Here is a 1,288-nt window from a genome sequence, read left to right on the forward strand (position 1 = left end):
TCAGAGCAGCCCATGCCTCGGCAAAAGGCACGGCAGCATTTATCTACAAGCTGGGCTTGCAATAATAAAGATTAACGAAAGGTGCAGCTGAAGGAGCGATATCCAGAAAACAGATCAGGCAAACCCAAAGCTGGACCAGGAGACGGCAGGACTAGGCTCAGAGGTTCGGGAATCCCCAAGGGCCGAGCCTCAGCCCGTCAGTCCCCAAACTCCCCCCGTTACCTGGGGCTTCAGGGCGTCCTGCGGCACGCAGCGGCCGTCCCAGCACAGCCCACCAGCTTTGCAGGGCGTGCCGTCGGCCCAGGGCAAGCTGCCGTTCTTGGTGTGGCAAAGGGGCTCCCCGCTGCCGGTCCTGCACCAGAGCTGGGCGCAGATGTCCTCCTCCGTGGTGTTGGGGCAGTGCTGGAAGTCCTTGCCGAAGATCTGCTGGCATTGCTGGTCCAGGCTGTACAGGGCTCCTCGGCCGGGCAGCTCGGCGGGCAGGGAGAGGGGGTCGGCCGGGGCATCGAGCAAGCAGTCGCCTGGGCGAGGCGGAGATGCATCAAGGCTTGGCACCATGGGTTGCACCAAGCAGGGCACCCCAAACCTCTGCCTGTGGTCTGGTTTGAACCCCCTTCAACCCAACACATCCCTCCAGGCATTGGAAAGAGCCTCAGCAATTAAGGAAAAGGCCGTCTTGAATGACGAGGCTCCTTACCGTGCCCTCCGTCCAGGAACTCGGTGAGGTACATGGCGCTGCAAGGAGACCAGGGCTGGGTCTTGTTCAAGTGGATGAAAAGAGGGGCCATCATATGGTGCTTGCCGAGGGGCCCGAAGAGCCGCTCGCAGGTCTTGGAGTCATCGTGGGGCATGCTGAGCACGTGGCCTGGGGAGCAGAGAGCGTCGCTGAGCCGCAGCCCCCCAGCCCCTGCCCCGCTGCGGGTGATGTGCAGGCAGCTCGGAGCATCTCAAGTTCTCAAGCAGTTCCTATCGCTGCAAAAGCTTCTGATAAATCAGAAGCGATAAACAGAACGGTGCGTGCTTGCTCCATCTCAAAGGCACAGCCCGCTGCGGGCAGGGCAAAGCAGCCCAAGTTAGTCAGCGCATCTCTAGGAGTAGCAAACCAAGGGGAGGAAGTGCTTGGCCCCACGCCTTAACTCATCACATCGGGCAAATCACAGAACCGTTAAGGTTGGAAAAGACCTTGAAGATCATCAAGTCCAACCATCAACCCAACACCACCACGCCCACTAAACCACGTCCCCAAGTGCCACGTCTACACATTTTTTGAACACCTCCAGAGATGGTG

The 1,288-nt window shown here is 59.6% G+C and overlaps 1 protein-coding gene across 1 annotated transcript in view; it reads right to left on the reverse strand.

The window, feature by feature from the left end:
- Positions 1-222: 222 nt before the first annotated feature.
- Positions 223-1,288, reverse strand: part of LOC104617287 (A disintegrin and metalloproteinase with thrombospondin motifs 8-like) — a gene marked incomplete at its 3' end in the record, with an annotated part of 6,133 nt that continues 5,067 nt past the window's right edge. The window contains exons 4-5 of the mRNA XM_010282558.1: positions 698-865; positions 223-521 (exon numbers count right to left, since the gene is read on the reverse strand). Of these exons, the coding sequence (XP_010280860.1) occupies positions 223-521; positions 698-865 (467 nt within the window). The remainder of the gene's footprint in view (positions 522-697; positions 866-1,288) is intronic.

The sequence above is a fragment of the Phaethon lepturus genome, unplaced genomic scaffold (genome assembly GCF_000687285.1).
Source record: "Phaethon lepturus isolate BGI_N335 unplaced genomic scaffold, ASM68728v1 scaffold39292, whole genome shotgun sequence".
NCBI classification, from domain to species: Eukaryota; Metazoa; Chordata; class Aves; order Phaethontiformes; family Phaethontidae; genus Phaethon; species Phaethon lepturus.